Source organism: Leguminivora glycinivorella, chromosome 19 (assembly GCF_023078275.1).
Source record: "Leguminivora glycinivorella isolate SPB_JAAS2020 chromosome 19, LegGlyc_1.1, whole genome shotgun sequence".
Taxonomy (NCBI): domain Eukaryota; kingdom Metazoa; phylum Arthropoda; class Insecta; order Lepidoptera; family Tortricidae; genus Leguminivora; species Leguminivora glycinivorella.
This window is the reverse complement of record NC_062989.1, coordinates 14,203,466-14,219,582: the sequence shown is the minus strand read 5'-3', so window position 1 is coordinate 14,219,582 and position 16,117 is coordinate 14,203,466. Positions and strand designations below refer to the sequence as shown.

General features: G+C 37.0%; 2 protein-coding genes across 2 annotated transcripts; one reads left to right on the top strand and one right to left on the bottom strand.

Moving 5' to 3' along the window:
- The first annotated feature begins 3,332 nt into the window (after nt 1-3,332).
- LOC125236834 (chymotrypsin-2-like) lies at nt 3,333-7,481 on the top strand. The gene is made up of 5 exons (XM_048143770.1): nt 3,333-3,459; nt 4,182-4,347; nt 4,837-5,104; nt 6,324-6,455; nt 7,296-7,481. The coding sequence occupies exons 1-5, from the start codon at nt 3,396-3,398 to the stop codon at nt 7,446-7,448; spliced, it is 783 nt and encodes a 260-aa protein (XP_047999727.1). The 5' UTR covers nt 3,333-3,395; the 3' UTR covers nt 7,449-7,481.
- Nucleotides 7,482-10,334: 2,853 nt separating this feature from the next.
- LOC125236839 (chymotrypsin-2-like) lies at nt 10,335-15,882 on the bottom strand. The gene is made up of 5 exons (XM_048143775.1): nt 15,826-15,882; nt 15,037-15,217; nt 13,269-13,521; nt 12,063-12,173; nt 10,335-10,491 (listed from the first exon to the last, which is right to left on the bottom strand). The coding sequence occupies exons 1-5, from the start codon at nt 15,872-15,874 to the stop codon at nt 10,342-10,344; spliced, it is 744 nt and encodes a 247-aa protein (XP_047999732.1). The 5' UTR covers nt 15,875-15,882; the 3' UTR covers nt 10,335-10,341.
- Between the last annotated feature and the right edge of the window lie 235 nt (nt 15,883-16,117).

Below are 16,117 nucleotides of genomic sequence, written 5' to 3'. Positions count from 1 at the left end.
AAGCGACTTTCAAAAATTTTACTTCTAAGGAAATAAAAAAATGAAAGTTTATATGTGGTGCAAGATTAATTTTAAGCTATGAATTTTATTTACACTGCGTAAGTACATGTGTATTTTATTATAAATATAACTTTTACCAGACGCGACAAAGTTGGCAAAAAACGACTCTAACTTACCTCATTTTCTCAAGCCTGATTTTGGTATATGATACGCAGGGACCTGTAACCAGACCGTTTGTAAGCAGCCAGACCAATCGGATGGACCCAACCATCCGCCAGACCGACTTAAAGTTTCGATATGAGCATTAGTAGAATTGAAATATTCTGGGTCTATAAAGCTAAAAATTTGAATTTTCTACATTAAGCTACGTGTATATTGTATACTTGACGTAATAAGCGACTTTCAAAAATTTTACTTCTAAGGAAATAAAAAAATGAAAGTTTATATGTGGTGCAAGATTAATTTTAAGCTATGAATTTTATTTACACTGCGTAAGTACATGTGTATTTTATTATAAATATAACTTTTACCAGACGCGACAAAGTTGGCAAAAAACGACTATAACTTACCTCATTTTCTCAAGCCTGATTTTGATATATGATACGCAGGGACCTGTAACTAGACCATTTGTAAGCAGCCAGACCAATCGGATGGACCCAACCATGCGCCAGACCGACTTAAAGTTTCGATATGAGCATTAGTAGAATTGAAATATTCCGGGTCTATAAAAGCTAAAAACTTGAATTTCATACATTAAGCTACGTGTATATTGTATACTTGACGACTTTCAAAAATTTTACTTCTAAGGAAATAAAAAAATGAAAGTTTATATGTGGTGCAAGATTAATTTTAAGCTATGAATTTTATTTACACTGCGTAAGTACATGTGTATTTTATTATAAATTTAAAGAAGAAAAGTAAATTAAACTTTTTTTTCGGTCGTCGAACAAGGTGGTTTAAAATTAGTTTTAAGATCGACCCTTTTTAATTTGTGGGCGAGGGACCTCACACTATGTATAAAGGCACTATGTGTATGTTGCATATAATATCAAATCCCTCGCATACTACAAAAGTTATTTAAGCATTTATATAAGTTCAGTTAAAATGAGGTGGAAAGTATAAGTGTATATGTTGTGTACACACGTAAAGTATTCTAAACTTTTTATAACGGCATACATGTATTTAAAGAATGCCAAAAATGTATTCGTGTCTGAAAATTCAGCATCTCCGACATGGGTTATAACGGGGTTGATGATGTTCGTATTGAGTACAAATGTTTAAACTTCCTAAACTTGTAATTCTAAAGTTCGTCACTTAGGTATGTTACCATGTTTTGTAGAAGAAAGGAAATTCGTTTAGTTATATACCGTTGTAACATTGATTGTTTACTTCTTTGAATTGAATATTTAATTTATAATGCACTGTACCAATTTGTTTTTTCCTTGTTTACGTTATTTATAATATAACATTCAATTCGTTATTCAAGTTTTTAGCTTTTATAGACCCGGAATATTTCAATTCTACTAATGCTCATATCGAAACTTTAAGTCAGTCTGGCGGATGGTTGGGTCCATCCGATTGGTCTGGCTGCTTACAAATGGTCTGGTTACAGGTCCCTGCGTATCATATACCAAAATCAGGCTTGAGAAAATGAGGTAAGTTAGAGTCGTTTTTTGCCAACTTTGTCGCGTCTGGTAAAAGTTATATTTATAATAAAATACACATGTACTTACGCAGTGTAAATAAAATTCATAGCTTAAAATTAATCTTGCACCACATATAAACTTTCATTTTTTTATTTCCTTAGAAGTAAAATTTTTGAAAGTCGCTTATTACGTCAAGTATACAATATACACGTAGCTTAATGTAGAAAATTCAAGTTTTTAGCTTTTATAGACCCGGAATATTTCAATTCTACTAATGCTCATATCGAAACTTTAAGTCGGTCTGGCGGATGGTTGGGTCCATCCGATTGGTCTGGCTGCTTACAAACGGTCTGGTTACAGGTCCCTGCGTATCATATACCAAAATCAGGCTTGAGAAAATGAGGTAAGTTAGAGTCGTTTTTTGCCAACTTTGTCGCGTCTGGTAAAAGTTATATTTATAATAAAATACACATGTACTTACGCAGTGTAAATAAAATTCATAGCTTAAAATTAATCTTGCACCACATATAAACTTTCATTTTTTTATTTCCTTAGAAGTAAAATTTTTGAAAGTCGCTTATTACGTCAAGTATACAATATACACGTAGCTTAATGTAGAAAATTCAAGTTTTTAGCTTTTATAGACCCGGAATATTTCAATTCTACTAATGCTCATATCGAAACTTTAAGTCGGTCTGGCGGATGGTTGGGTCCATCCGATTGGTCTGGCTGCTTACAAACGGTCTAGTTACAGGTCCCTGCGTATCATATATCAAAATCAGGCTTGAGAAAATGAGGTAAGTTAGAGTCGTTTTTTGCCAACTTTGTCGCGTCTGGTAAAAGTTATGGCCGGCGGAAACGGTCTGGCATTGATGATAACCAATTTCTAACAACGTGCTCTAACACATATATAAAAATCAGCCTTGAGAATTTAAGGAAAGTAAGCACTTTTTTTTTTCACCTTCATCACTTGATAGCAAAAAATTGGCCGATGGGCCGAACTAGAAAATATGCACACATTAAACGCCGATGTGAACTCTACATTGTCCCAAAGTTTCATCCTTGAGAATTTGAGGAAGGTCTGGCGGGCCTGGGCTCTTGATCTATTAATTGTAGTCACAAAGTTGACAGCGAGTTAATTTTTGTTAACAACTTAGGCCGTTTTCACATTATCCGATCCGATATCGGATGTCGGAAGGATTTCAATAGAAAAAATCCAAGATGGCGCCTGTAATGTATGGGATATCGGTCCGATATCCGATATCGGATCGGATAATGTGAAAACGCACTTACGGTAATTGGGGGGTCCTAAATTCTGAATATGTCCCTATAGTCATAAATAGTGATGTCGCAATCGGCGTCAAATGTTTTTATTTTACGAATACGTTTGTTAAAATGTCGCACTTGTAGGCCTAAGGGTCCCCCCACATCTAGCGTCTCGCGAGCGTAGCGTCGGGCCAACTGTATGGCAAAGCCTGACGCCGCGTCGGCGCGACGTCGACGCGGCGTCTTTTTTCATACAGTTGGCCCGACGCTACGCTCGCGAGGACATGGGGACCCTAATTTTAATATAGGTACTTATGTTATTATAATTAAAACAAGAATAATCTTATCTAAAAATTCATATTTTGTGAGTATAATAACGGGCGCTGATAGTGCAATAAATTGATTACAATTATTAATTAGTGAAACTCGCAGTATCACAAATTTTAAACACCATTTTGGGTATATTTTTGCGTTTCGCAGGCTATGATGGTTGACCTACTGCAGTTTTTACTTTTAACGCTTAGTATCCAACCAATATGGACTTTCGGTAATTATTAAAGAATTTATGTGTTTTTTATTTATACACCGTGTTTTCTTTTGTTTTCCGTTAATTCGACACGTCGTTAGGTTCGTTATTAGGAACCACCCTCTATATCACTTTTAGTTAAATTCGACAAAAAATTTTTTCATCGTTTTCATACATAATGAATGAATTAATTAGTTTGAGAGACCCTTAAGAATAATATTCATGTTAGTGTCAAGTGATTGACGGCACATGTCAAAACAAATAACATTAGGAAGTGGTAAAGGCTGTCACACACGTTTTTTATATTTTTTTAATAACTTAATAACCGTAAGAGTTAAGACACCAGTTTCTTAGAGAAATTAATTGTATTTCATCTAAAGAACCTTCCCTTTAAGTTAACGGAATTCAATAAAAACGGGGTGTATATGTTTTTAAGTAGGTAATTATAAATGTATATATCACTCTAAAAGCCCGAAGTACGTTAAAAACCTAGGTTTTACCGGTTAATCCAAGATATTACCAATACCGATTGGTAAAATCCCAAAGTGAGAAATATTTATTGTTTACTTCAGCAATTCCCGATAAGATTGTACATTTTGATCACGTCTCCGATTTGGATAAAAATTGGTAGGCTGATAGAGTCCATGATTCTGAGTAAGATCCACTAGGTTGTAATGGTGTTTATTTTACGCACTTTACTTGCTTTTTTTCGCACTTGTATCGTACTATTTTTAACTTTTCAGCTACTGACATTAATATTTTGCGTATAAACGGCGGGCGTAACATCTCTATTGAAGATGCTTCCTTTATGGTCGCAATGGTCATCTTAACTACTGACAATAAGATCACGTTTTGTGGGGGATCTATCATTCATGAGAAATTCATATTGACTGCTGGTCATTGCTTCAGGTACCGTATCATCATTTTTAAAGTACGTAAAAAAATAATATTATAAGGAAATTCTTACACAGATTGACTGAGTACCATGGTAAGCTCAAGATGGCTTGTGTTGCAGAGGTACTCCGACAACGATATATATTATATAATAGACAAATACTTAAGTACATGGAAAATATTCATGACTTAGGAACAAATATCTGTGCTCATCACACAAATAAATGCCCTTACCGGGATTCGAACCCGGACCACGGCGTAGCAGGCAGGGTCACTACGTGCTAGGCCAGACAGGTCGTCAAATGTAAATGTGTCAGGTGTAAAAAATCGCACCAATTACATGACAACTTCTGTTGTCCGTCCTTCTGTCAGTTCTGTCTGTTTGTCAGTCTTTTTGTCGTCTTTTCAAGAGCCATTTTGACCACTAATCTCAAGGTTTGGTGTAGGCACTAGTTTTACGAAAGCGACTGCCATCTGACCCATTCATTGTTTCATTAAATACAGGAAAAGTGTCAACCCTCTAAATGCAGGCGGCGCTGTCGGCATTGACGATTTAGATAACGAAGATGGAATAGACTTTACAGTGGACAAGAAGTTTTGTACAAGAATTTCCACGACAGTTCCTTACTATGATGATATCTGTCTGTTGAAATTAAATAAGTCACTGGAATTTGGAAGTCAGGTGGCGCCGATTAAACTGCCAGAAAAGGACTTGAAGTTGGAAGAAGGTACGCTGGTCAACGTCACTGGATGGGATAAAACTGAGAACAGTGTAAGTACCGTTAACTTATTATATTAATATTTTTTTTTGTTTTCCGTTAAATTCGACACGTCGTTAGGTTCATCATCAGGAACCATCCTGTATATCACTTTTAGTTAAATTCGCATAAAAATTCATAGTTTTCATACATAATAAATGAATTTATTAGTGTGAGAGACCCTTAAGAAATACATTCAAGTTAGTGTCAAGTGATTGACGGCACATGTCAAAACAAATAACATTAGGAATTGGTAAAGGCTGCGGCGCACGTGTTCAGTAATTATCTTGTCCCATGAAGAGGTAGGCAGAGCACATGAAACTATCCAAGTTTCAGTGTATACTGATAATTCACGGTAGGTATTTGACGCGTGACTGTCGCTAGATGCCTCTTCCCTTACTTATTCCTCTATGATAACAACATACGCAATTTCAAAAACTACTCTTTTTTAGGGTTCCGTAGTCAACTAGGAACCCTTATAGTTTCGCCATGTCTGTCTGTCCGTCCGTCCGTCCGTCCGTCCGCGGATAATCTCAGTAACCGTAAGCACTAGAAAGCTGAAATTTGGTACCAATATGTATATCAATCACGCCAACAAAGCGCAAAAATAAAAAATGGGAAAAAATGTTTTATTAGGGTACCCCCCTACATGCAAAGTGGGGGCTGATATTTTTTTTCATTCCAACCCCAACGTGTGATATATTGTTGGATAGGTATTAAAAAATGAATAAGGGTTTACTAAGATCGTTTTTTGATAATATTAATATTTTCGTAAATAATCGCTCCTAAAGGAAAAAAATGTGCGTCCCCCCCCCCCTCTAACTTTTGAACCATATGTTTAAAAAATATGAAAAAATTCACCAAAGTAGAACTTTATAAATACTTTCTAGGAAAATTATTTGAACTTGATAGGTTCAGTAGTTTTTGAGAAAAATACAGAAAACTACGGAACCCTACACTGAGCGTGGCCCGACACGCTCTTGGCCGGTTTTTATTATTTAACAAAAAAAGACAATGTACACAAGCATATCATTAAAGTTTCGCCAAACTGTAAAACAGTTTGTTGGCGATGCGCTCCATCATAGCTAAAAATAACAATCTACCTGTTAGATACACTACCTACAGACAGTACATCTGTTTCCAATAATGAACCCTATTTCGACGCCACACGAGTGATTATGCATTGTCTTCGGTGCATTGTTTAGTGTTCATTCATTTATGTTTGTTATTCAGAGCAACGTCGTGATCAATCTCCAGCAAGGAACAGAGTCAATCATGTCGGATGAAAGCTGCCTCAAAAACTACCCAAATATCACGACCAACAGTCAGTTTTGCGCCGGATCTAATGGACAAGGTTATTGCAGTGTAAGTTAAATATTTTTTTTTTTTTAATTAGCCTCTTTTGTGTCCCACTGCTGGGCAAAGGCCTCCCCTCGCTTTCTCCACTCGACCCTGTTGTTGGCATTTTCCCACCATTTTGGGTAGAATGCGTCCAGGTCGTCCCGCCATCTCCTTTTTGGTCTGCCTGCACCCCGGCCTGCCCCGTCTATGGTGTTTCGCGGGTCCCAGTCTGTAAATATTTTGGCCTACCTTTCCGGGTGCATGCGGCAGACATGTCCAGCCCAGTCCCACTTTAGCTTAGCGGTCTTGACGCCCACATCTACAACTCCAGTTCTGGAGCGTAGTTCCGTGTTTCTGATTCGGTCGTGTTTCGGTTTCTGATCTATGGTTAAATATATTTCTCACCACACCAACTGGTAAAGGCTTTCTTTGCTATTCGAAAACAGATAGCTAAATTGCATTATATCCACAAGAGTGCAAAGTAATTTCATACAAATTTTAACTTGATGCCTTAAGCTAACTGGTAGATTTTAACTATAAATAATGATCTTGAATCATAAATATTGAATAAATTGATAGATTTGATTTAGTTTGATGTTTTTAACCCCCGACGCAAAAACGACGGGGTCCGTCGCGTCTGTCTGTCTGTCTGTCTGTCTGTGTGTGTGTCTGTCTGTGGCATCGTAGCTCCCGAACGGATGAACCGATTTAGATTTAGTTTTTTTTTCTGAAAGCTGAGTTAGTCGGGAGTGTTCTTAGTCATGTTTCATGAAAATCGGTCTACTATGTCGCGGTCGGGGATTTTCTCAAAATTCCAATTTTGTGGTTATTTTAAAATACTAAAATAAATAACTGTTTATACAGCGCTACAGCGGAGGACCAGTAATCAGCAACGGCGTACAAGTCGGAGTGGTTACCAGCAGTGATGGGTGCTCCGATGAATATGGTGCGGTCTACACCAAGGTCTCTAGCTACTTGGACTGGATTCATGAGGCTATTAACGAAAATCTGCCTTGAAATTAAAATAAAATAAAATAACGTACAGCTTGACAAAAAGAGTACACATTCAAAAAGGGGCAACATAATTTTTTATACTACGTCGGTGGCAACCAAGCGTACGGCCAGCCTGATGGAAAGCGGTCACCATAGCCTATGGACGCCTGCAACTCAAGGGGTGTCACATCGCGCTGCCAACCCATTAGAAACTTGTTTTGCTGTGTTGAATACACAGCAAAATGAGTGTATAAGTTCTAAGGAGGGTTCGGGTTGCCGACGACTCAAAGGACAATAGACGGAACAAATTAAGTAGTTCCCGTAGGCCCTTCCTTTGCCGGCACACCGCATCCTCGTTGAGCTCTGGCAGCTTTACTCCCCAGCAGGAATATTGTGGGGACCCTTTCTTATCAATATGTGTGAGAAAAGGAGACGATGTGTCCACTTTTTTATTGCAACCCTTTTTGTCAGGCTGTATCTTGAGACCAGCAACACATTTTTAATAGGTACCTCTGTGTATTGAGTTTTTTATTCGTGAATAGTGCCCCTATAAACGACTGTTTAATTACCTACTAGAACCAAAAATTAAACGTCTACATTTTTAAATACATACATATATACAATCACGCCTGTGTCTCATGAAGGCGTAGGCAGAGCACATGAAACTACACAAGCTTCAGTGCCACTCTTGGCAAATAAGGGGTTGAAAAAAAAAACGGAACTGTGACATAGCAGTGACAGGTTGCCAGCCTCTCGCTTAGGCCACAATTTAACCCTTATCCCACAGTCGCCTTCCGTGTGGTCACGGGTTAAGAATTTCACCACCACCTTTCTTCCCGTGGGTGTCTACATTTTCTTTTTTTTTTGTTTTTATTCTTACGGGTAGATGTTTGCTATAACGCCACCCTAAGGCGATTGAGAATTGAGGGAAGGCATGGATAAATTCGCACACATCCAGCAGGCCTCCGTAGCGCAGTTGGAAGCGCGATGGCCCGGGCAAGACCAAAGGTCGCAGGTTCGAGTCCTGCCGGAGGTGTGAATTTTTCCAATTTTCCTTTAATTTAAAAATATGTCTACATTTTCGTTTGGTGACATTATCGCTATCGAGCTACGCATTAAAAACTCAGCAGGTAAACTTTTATTGTAGTTTAACAATTTTATTGTTTATCCCCTTCTATATCCAAGAAAATAAAGTTTGTGGTATGTGAGTGTGTTTAGTAAAACGTCCCACTTTGTCGGTTACCATTAAGGAGAGATTTACTTGTATCTTTATATGAATTAACTGACAAAGCGAATTTATAGCAATCGACAAAGTGGGACGTTTTCCCGTGCACACTCACATATAAAGTCGAAAAGGTTGTTTTTTTGTTTTTCTCTCATACCTACAGCAGCAAATGAAAAAAAAAACGTAAGGTGCATTAGGGTAATTCCGATAGTCGTCTAATTACGAAAGTCACATAAAAATCACCATTACTTCCATCATACTAAGATTCCCCTTTCGGAATTATTCGAGGATTTCTGTCATTCGGAATTACTCTAATGCACCTTACCGTAAAAGTTAACGGTATGGTTTTTATGTTTGTTAGTTTAGCTTTGCATTTTCAATGCCTTTTATTTCAATGACGCGATGGTTAAAGCTGTGTTCAAAGTGCAAAGCTGTACAGTCGACTACAAAGAGATGTATCCAGGCCATTTTTTTTCAAAGTTGTCCACCCCACTTTTTTTTAGATTTGGAAATTTTTATGTCATTTCCACTCAGAATCGCGAACTCCTTCAATCCTAATAGAAGAAAGAAATGTCTCAAGGTTTTTTCCCATTCCGTTACCATTTTTTCATACATTTTGTATGGCAGTAACGGAATGGAAGGTTCGAAAAATGTATGGAAGTCTTGGGATAAATTTTTTTCCTATCAGGATCGAAAGACCTCGCGATTCTGAGTATGAATCGCATAAAAAATACCCATGTTACAAAAAAAGGGGTGGGACAAGTTTGAAAAAAAAATGGCCATTCACTGTTTCACCATATTGCATTGTAATAAGGTGAAAACATGGATACATCTCTTTGTAGTCGACTGCACCTACACTTTCATGAGTACTTTAGTGACTTGGTAAGGTTTTAAAATGACTGTTTTTTTTTAACTATTTATTTTCCGTAATAAATTAAATATCGTTAGTTGTTTCTGATATTGCCATTATACACCTTGTTTTTTTTTTTGTTTTCCGTTAAATTCGACACGTCGTTAGGTTCATTATCAGGAACCATTCTGTATATCACTTTTAGTTAAGTTCGCAAAAAAAATATTCATCGTTTTCATACATAATAATTGAATTTATTAGTGTGAGAGACCCTTAAGAATTACATTCAAGTTAGTGTCAAGTGATTGACGGCACATGTCAAAACAAATAACATTAGGGATTGGTAAAGGCTGTCACACACGTGTTCAGTAATTATCTAAATTTTTTTAATAACTCCATAACCGTAAAAGTTAAGACGTTTGTTTCTTAGAGAAATTAATATTATTTGATCTTAAAAACCTTCCCTTAAAGTAAACGGAATTTAATAAAAATAGGGTGTATACACAGATGTCATATATACCATAGATCAAGCAAACGTATCTACTTAGCGTGTCAAATGAACTCAATGAAATCCACTGAGTTGTCCGTCTTTACTCGCAGCTTGCAGCTTTCGGGCGTCAATTTTTGTAAGTTGAAGTCAACCAAAACATAAAAAATGCCTCGTTACGTGATATTCAATTGCAACAACACAAAAATTATGAACAATCAAGAGCCTGAGACATATTTAAAATTACAGGCAAGAATCAACTTCAATACAAAATTTGACACGCTCGGCCCCTATACAAATATATGAATTTGTTTCTTCTATCTAAATTAAGTTCTGTGGGTGTATAAATGCAATTTTAAGGCAAATGGCTATTAATCCAGTGGGAATAACTGGCCACTTTCATATAGACTGTGCCGTATCGGCCAGCACATTGACGTTTCTCTCGACGGTAGGAGACTAGACCGATCAGCACATTGTTGTACACCAAGGGACCTCCGCTGTCGCCCTGTAAGAAATATAAAATTAGAAAAAAGGTAAAAGAAAAAAGGTCGAAGACATAACGTTATACTTTAAGCACAGTATAATAAAGAGTACTATCGTACAGTATGGCCACTACTGCTCCCCGCTGAAAGTGCCGCCCACCCCCTCTCGGTTACCTCACAGTTACTGCATGTCAAAAACGCGAACAGTTGACTTGTCATATCTCACTCACACAAGCATGGTACGCGTTCACCTACACGAGCTTATAATGTGTGCTAGGAACGCGCCTCTTTCATATATTTGATCGGCAGTGTCCGAGGTGTGCTTTAAGGGAGGGTTCTTTAGATAATCTAAAAACAAATAATTTCTCTAAGAAACTAGCGTCCTAACTCTTACGGTTATCGAATTATTGAAAAAAAAAAAATTTGTGGCATCCCTTATCACTTCCTTATGTTATTTGTTTTGACATTTGCTGTCAGACACTTGAAACTGACTTTAATGTTAAGATTAAGGTCCTCTCACACTAACACAAAACACACATTAGCAAAAAGGAGTGTACAAGTTTATAATGGGTTGGCAACGCGCATGTGACACTTCTTGAGTTACAGGCGTCCATAATAGGTTAGGGTGACTGCTTTCTAAACATGCGGAACGTATGCTTGTTTGCCACTAAAGTAGTATGATAAAAATTGCATTTCTAATAGTGGCCGTTAAATTAGACACGCAGTTAGGTTCATCATCAGGAACCACTCTGTATATTGCTTTTTGTTAAATAATAACTAACCTAACCACAAAATTAAAATTTTGAAAAAACCCCCGACCGCGACATAGTGGACCGATTTTCATGAAACATGGCTAAGAACACTCCCGACTAACTCAGCTTTCAAACAAAAAAAAAACTACATCGAAATCGGTTCACCCGTTCGGGAGCTACAGTGCCACAGACAGACACACACCAGACAAACAGACAGACAGACAGACAGACAGACAGACAGACAGACGTCGTTTTTGCGTCGGGGGTTAAAAAAAAATGTTTTCATACATAATAAATGGATTAATTAGTGTGAGAGGCCCTTAATCTAACATTAAAATCATTGTCAAATGTTTGACGGCACATGTCAAAAAAATAACATTAGGAAGTGGTAAGGTAGTAAGCTAGGGATGACACACAAGCTCCGTAATTAAATTATTTTTTTAAATAATTCGATTACCGTAAGAGTTAAGTTGCTTAGAGAAATTGATTGTATTTGAACTAAAGCATCTTCCCTTAAAGTTAACGAAATTCAATAAAAATAGGGTGTATAACTAACGATATTTAATTTATGTAGTCGCGAGGTCTTTCGATCCTGATAGGAGAAAAAAAAATGTCCTAAGATTTCCATACAATTTTTCGAACCTTCCATTCCGTTACCGCCATACAAAATGTATGAAAAAATGGCATCGGAATGGGGAGAAAACCTTTGGACACCTTTTTTCTCCTATTAGAATTGAAAGAGCTCGAGATTCTGTGTAAACAATTCCAAATCCAAAAAAAGTGGAGTGGACAACTTTAGAAAAAAATGGCCCAAATAACTGTATCCGTTAATTATGTCTTACATTGCAAGTTCCTTCGCCCACAGAGCCAGCACAAATGATGGTATCCAGAGGGCAGTACCGTTTTGGTAAGATCTGTACTGATACTCGTCGGAGGGTCTTCGCTACCGGATCCTGAATACAGAGATGTCAATGTTTTATTATTAACTCTAAAATTTATTTTCCTTCTTAGTCTACGTATTTTACAATATGTATTTAAAAATAAAATATAAAAAGATATAAACATATTATAAAAAGCCTAACCTAGGGTGCCGCCAGCAGCGGGGCAGGGCCCAAGCTGCCGGTGGTTAGGACTGCAGAGAGAGGAACCGTCGGACTATCCGCGCCGTGCCCAAGATTATTATTATTATAAATGGGCTTACTCTTGGCCACAGACTAGCCAAAGGCAAAGACGTAGCCTACGATGGAGTGAGCTCGCCCAGAAGATGCATGTTATGCCTAATTACAATTACGTAAGAATAGAAGTTGTGACAAAAGGTGACAAACTACAATAAAAAATACATAACTACAGGAAAATACAAAATCTAAAGATACACAGTTTTTGTTGAATACAATAGGTACCTATAGTTTGAAGTTGCAAAGCATTGGCAAACAAAAATATCGTTTAAATTGATCCCTTTACACGAAGAAGACGAAGAATAGGTGAGCCATTTTTTTCCAAAGTTGTCCACCCCACTTTTTTTTTAACATGGGTATTTTTTACGCGATTCATATTCAGAATCGCGAGCTCTTTCGATCCTGATAGGAGAAAAAAATGTCCCAAGATTTCCATACATTTTTTCGAACCTTCCATTCCGTTACCGCCATACACAATGTATGAAAAAATGGTAACAGAATAGGAAAAAAATCTTGGGATACTTTTTTCTCCTATTAGAATTGAAAGAGCTTGCGATTCTGAGTGGAAACCATATAAAATTTTCCAAATCCAAAAAAAGTGGGGTGGACAACTTTGAAAAAAATGGCCCAGGTACAGTCAACTAATTGGAATCCTAGGCCACTCTACAACCATGTCAAAATTACAAGCAGTAAGAGATTTCTTACAACTTATTTATAACGTCACTACGACATAGTTCTACAGTGGCCTAGGGTTCCATTGGTTGACTGTACCTATGGAAAACTGGCAAAAAGACTGATTTTTCTTGTCACGTAAATTAATATATCTTTTCTTTAATGTAAAAATATATAGACTAAAGTATTTTGTTAAATTACCTCAGTTTCCGTTTTCCCCCACCCGGTCACATTAACCATAGTATAAGAATCCAGTTCAAATCCTACTTCAGGTATTTGAACCGGAGCCATCCTAGGCCCAAACTTTATTGGTTTCACCAGTTTCAACAAACATATGTCGTTAAAATATGCTTTGTTGTTATAATCTTCTCTAGTAATCCTCAAGTCTACTGCCATGATATCTCCCTGGTTCATTTGATTTGATCCAACCGCCACTTGGACTGAGTAGAAATCCCTGATGGTATAAAATTTTGGTAATAAACTGAAATCAATTTAATCCTACCAACATGAGAAAAAATATCCAATACCTCTGTCTAGCTGGCGTATTATGATTCCAATTTTATCACTTACCCACGTGGATAAGACATCTGTCACTCTCACACTGACATGCTTGCCAAAGCGTGACGGATACTTTATCTACATAGATAAGTGATGACATTGGAAGCGTAATAAGCTGGCGGAAGTTGATATTGACAATTCTGTGCCTATTTCTGGGTCGGTAAATAACATTGTTATACTCTGTCAACCAAGTCTGTCAGTAAATAAGAATAAAGAAAACTATATGCAACCTTTTCTTTAGGGTGCTAGAGAAAAGGTTACCTATAGTTTTCTTAGGTCTTATTTACTGACAGACTTGTTTGACAGAATATAGATCTACCCAAGTCAATATTATGGTCTTGTTGAAGTGTCTCTGTCGGGCGACAACAGTAATTGTCAATGTGATTGTGAGCTGCCGTCAAGATTAGTTATTTGTTTTTCAAAGGAACAAAGTTGTTGTTTATCCGCACGTGCCAATATTGATACCTGAGCAAGCGAAAGATTCCAATATTTGGCCGCAATCGTTGCGAGTGGTTCAAAAAGTGGAATCTTGGCGTTGCGAGGGTTTCAAGTTGAGGCTTTCAACTTTCAAGGCACGTAGCTAGGTTAAACAAACTTTGCCACCGAGTGAAACACAAATATTTTTCACCACACTAACATGATCAAAATACTGAGTATAAAACATCAAACTAAATCAAATCCAGCGATATATTCAATATTTATGATTCAAAACAATCGTTTGTAGGTAAATTCTACCAGCCAGCTCAAGGCATCAAGTTAACATTTGTATGAAATTACTTTGCACTCTTGTGGATAAAATGCAATTTTGCTATCCGTTTTCGAATAGCAAATTAATCTTTACCAGTTGGTGTGGTGAAAAATTTTATAATTTAAAAATGCTGCTAAATGCGTCTAGTCAGGTGATAATAAAATTTAAGTAAATAAATGGAAAACAGTAAAATATAAGCGGGTCTCTGCTGGCAATCAATTGGCAGTAGACGGTCAGGACGGCCTTGTACCACGTGGAGGGGGTCAGTGGAGAAGGACGCTTGCTCAAGTGGACTAGGCTGGAAGGATTTGGAAGCAGTCGCCCAGGATCGTGAAAAGTGGAAGATTCTTCTGAGAGCCCTATGTCCCTAGTGAGGAATACCAGGAACACATCATTATCATCATTATCATCATTATCATCATCATCATCATCATCATCATTACCATCATCATCATCATCATCATCAAATCCATACTAATATTATAAATGGGAAAGTGTGTGTCTATTTGTTTGTCCGTCTTTCACTGCAAAACGGAGAGACGAATTGACGTGGTTTTTTAGGTGGAGATAGTTGAAGGGATGGAGAGTGACATAGGCTACTTTTGTCTCTTTCTAACGCGAGCGAAGCCGCGGGCAAAAGCTAGTATTTATATAAGTACTTACACAACACAATGAGCAGCGGTCAAAACAAATTTCTCATGAATGATAGAACCTCCGCATACAAATTTGAACACCCAATAAAGGACCGTACTTGCATATACCCCCACCATGTAGGGGGCTTCTTCGATAGATATTTCATGTCCACCGTAAATGCCATAGTTATTAACTGTGTTTGCTTGTAAACCTGAAATTATGAAGACCACGCTGGTCATAAGCATCAAATTGTAACTCATGATATTCAAATTTGAATTTCATTATTTTTGTGGTTGTACTTACGTTTTTAAATTTATTTGTCATTCATTGTTAATTCACTTCTACTCATGTCCTCAAAGGTTGACTGGAATAGATCCCATAAAGGGACAAGTCCGCCTACATTGTATATTACTGACTCTGTAACTGTGTCTCTTTTGTTTCCTTCATGTACAATGAAACTTATCCATACTAATATTATAAATGGGAAAGTGTGTGTGTCTGTTTGTTTGTCCGCCTTTCACGTCAAAACGGAGCTACAAATTGATGTGATTTTTTAAGTGGCGATGGTTGAAAGGATGGAGAGTGACATAGGCTACTTTTTGTCTCTTTCTAACGCGAGCGAAGCCGCGGGCAAAAACTAGCACATACATACATACATACAAACGTATGGACGCGAAAAAGGGTGAAAGACTGGCTTTCCATACAAAGGAAGTTTTCCTCTCTGAATATACATTAAAGAAACTATTAAAAAGTGAATTGTTCTGATGTTAAATAAGTTTTAAGCATCTACAATATGTATTTGTAAGCAACTGTACTCACCAAAACTCCACACTTCTGATACTAAAACGCTTAAAACAACCACCCACATCACAGCCATTATTATTTCACTAAAAAAACACCAGTAATTCCTCTTATTTTTGTTCTCATTAAATTTAACTTAAATAATAACCTGATAACGTTAATTATATTAGCTTGTTTATTTTTTTGATAATTATTTATACGAGTTTAAATTTTATGAGTAAGTTAGGTATATATAAATCAAATATTTGATCCAAATACGATATGGATTATTAAGGAGTATTAAGAATATTATAAAAAACCTCACTTTTGA